Genomic DNA, 1,058 nt, shown 5'->3' with positions numbered 1-1,058 from the left:
CCTCTCTCCCTTCCTCTCCCTCCCTCTCCCTCTCTCCCTCCCCCTCCCTCCCTCTCCCTCCCCCACTCCTTACAAAGCTTTCTTGATCGTCCCCTTCCCCTCAGGATCGAGAATCTTAAAGGCAGCCATGATGACATCCTCGGGGTCCGGGGGGAGGGGGAGGGAGGGGGAGGGGGAGGGTGTCAAAGTTCAAACTGTGACGACACGAACACGCGCATTTCAGCACGTGGCGCTATCGTGAGGTGTGCCCTCGTGAGCATGCCTCGCGATCCCTCCCCCTGTCGGGACGCGCTGGCCACACACCCCCAGAGCGAGCCGCGCGTCCCTAATGCTCTCACCTCGGCTCAGGCCGCCGTTGCCGCTCGAGCCGCCGGTCGGGGTGAAGCCGCTGGGAGCTTGGTGACCGCGCGACGGATCCGAGGCCCAGCCTGAAGCCGGCCTCCCTGTGGAGGAGCTCGTGCTTCGGACTCCTCCGGCGCTGCGGGGTGTTTCCAACAAGCCAAAAGCATATCGCGGAGGGCGGGCTGGGGTGGTGCTGGCCGGGGGAGGCGGCTCTTGAAACATTGAGCGGCAACTAAGATGGCGCCAAACTCTCGCATCCACTCCCGCCTTATAGGTGTGCGCAGGCGCGGGGCGGCCACACGTGACCTTTTCTCCTGCGCATGCGCTACTCAGGGGTACGTGTTCTGTTCGACAAGGCAGTGCCTCAATAGTAATGTCACTGGGTTATTAACTAGAGGCCCAAAAACAAACATAGTGGGCCAAATGGCCTCCTTTTGAGTTGTCACCATTCAGTAGTTCTGTACTTCGATCAGTGTAGACACACTGTCAAGCAAAGGAGCTCTGCATTGACTCAGTCACATTCATTGTATGGATGGCAGTCATTATCCAAATACCTTCAGCATTGTAAAGTGGCCAGTGGGTCATGACCTCCTGGATATCTACTTTCACTAAAAGGCTGCCTACAGATGACATGTGAAAATTGTGGCCACTGACTATTAGGAGACAGTTGCTAACAGCTATGACCTCTGGAGGTGGACTGGAAGGCCATTGGAAGA

General features: G+C 58.0%; 1 protein-coding gene across 1 annotated transcript in view; it reads right to left on the bottom strand.

Annotated features, from left to right (window-relative positions):
- The window catches only part of msh4 (mutS homolog 4), a 130,777-nt gene extending 130,127 nt beyond the window's left edge, over window positions 1-650 (bottom strand). Inside the window, exon 1 of the mRNA XM_043700068.1 lies at window positions 339-650. Within this exon, the coding sequence (XP_043556003.1) occupies window positions 339-564 (226 nt within the window). The 5' untranslated portion in view covers window positions 565-650. The remainder of the gene's footprint in view (window positions 1-338) is intronic.
- Between the last annotated feature and the right edge of the window lie 408 nt (window positions 651-1,058).

Source organism: Chiloscyllium plagiosum, chromosome 11, assembly GCF_004010195.1.
Source record: "Chiloscyllium plagiosum isolate BGI_BamShark_2017 chromosome 11, ASM401019v2, whole genome shotgun sequence".
Taxonomy (NCBI): domain Eukaryota; kingdom Metazoa; phylum Chordata; class Chondrichthyes; order Orectolobiformes; family Hemiscylliidae; genus Chiloscyllium; species Chiloscyllium plagiosum.
The sequence above is the reverse complement of the archived record's forward strand: the minus strand, read 5'-3'. Positions and strand labels throughout refer to the sequence as shown.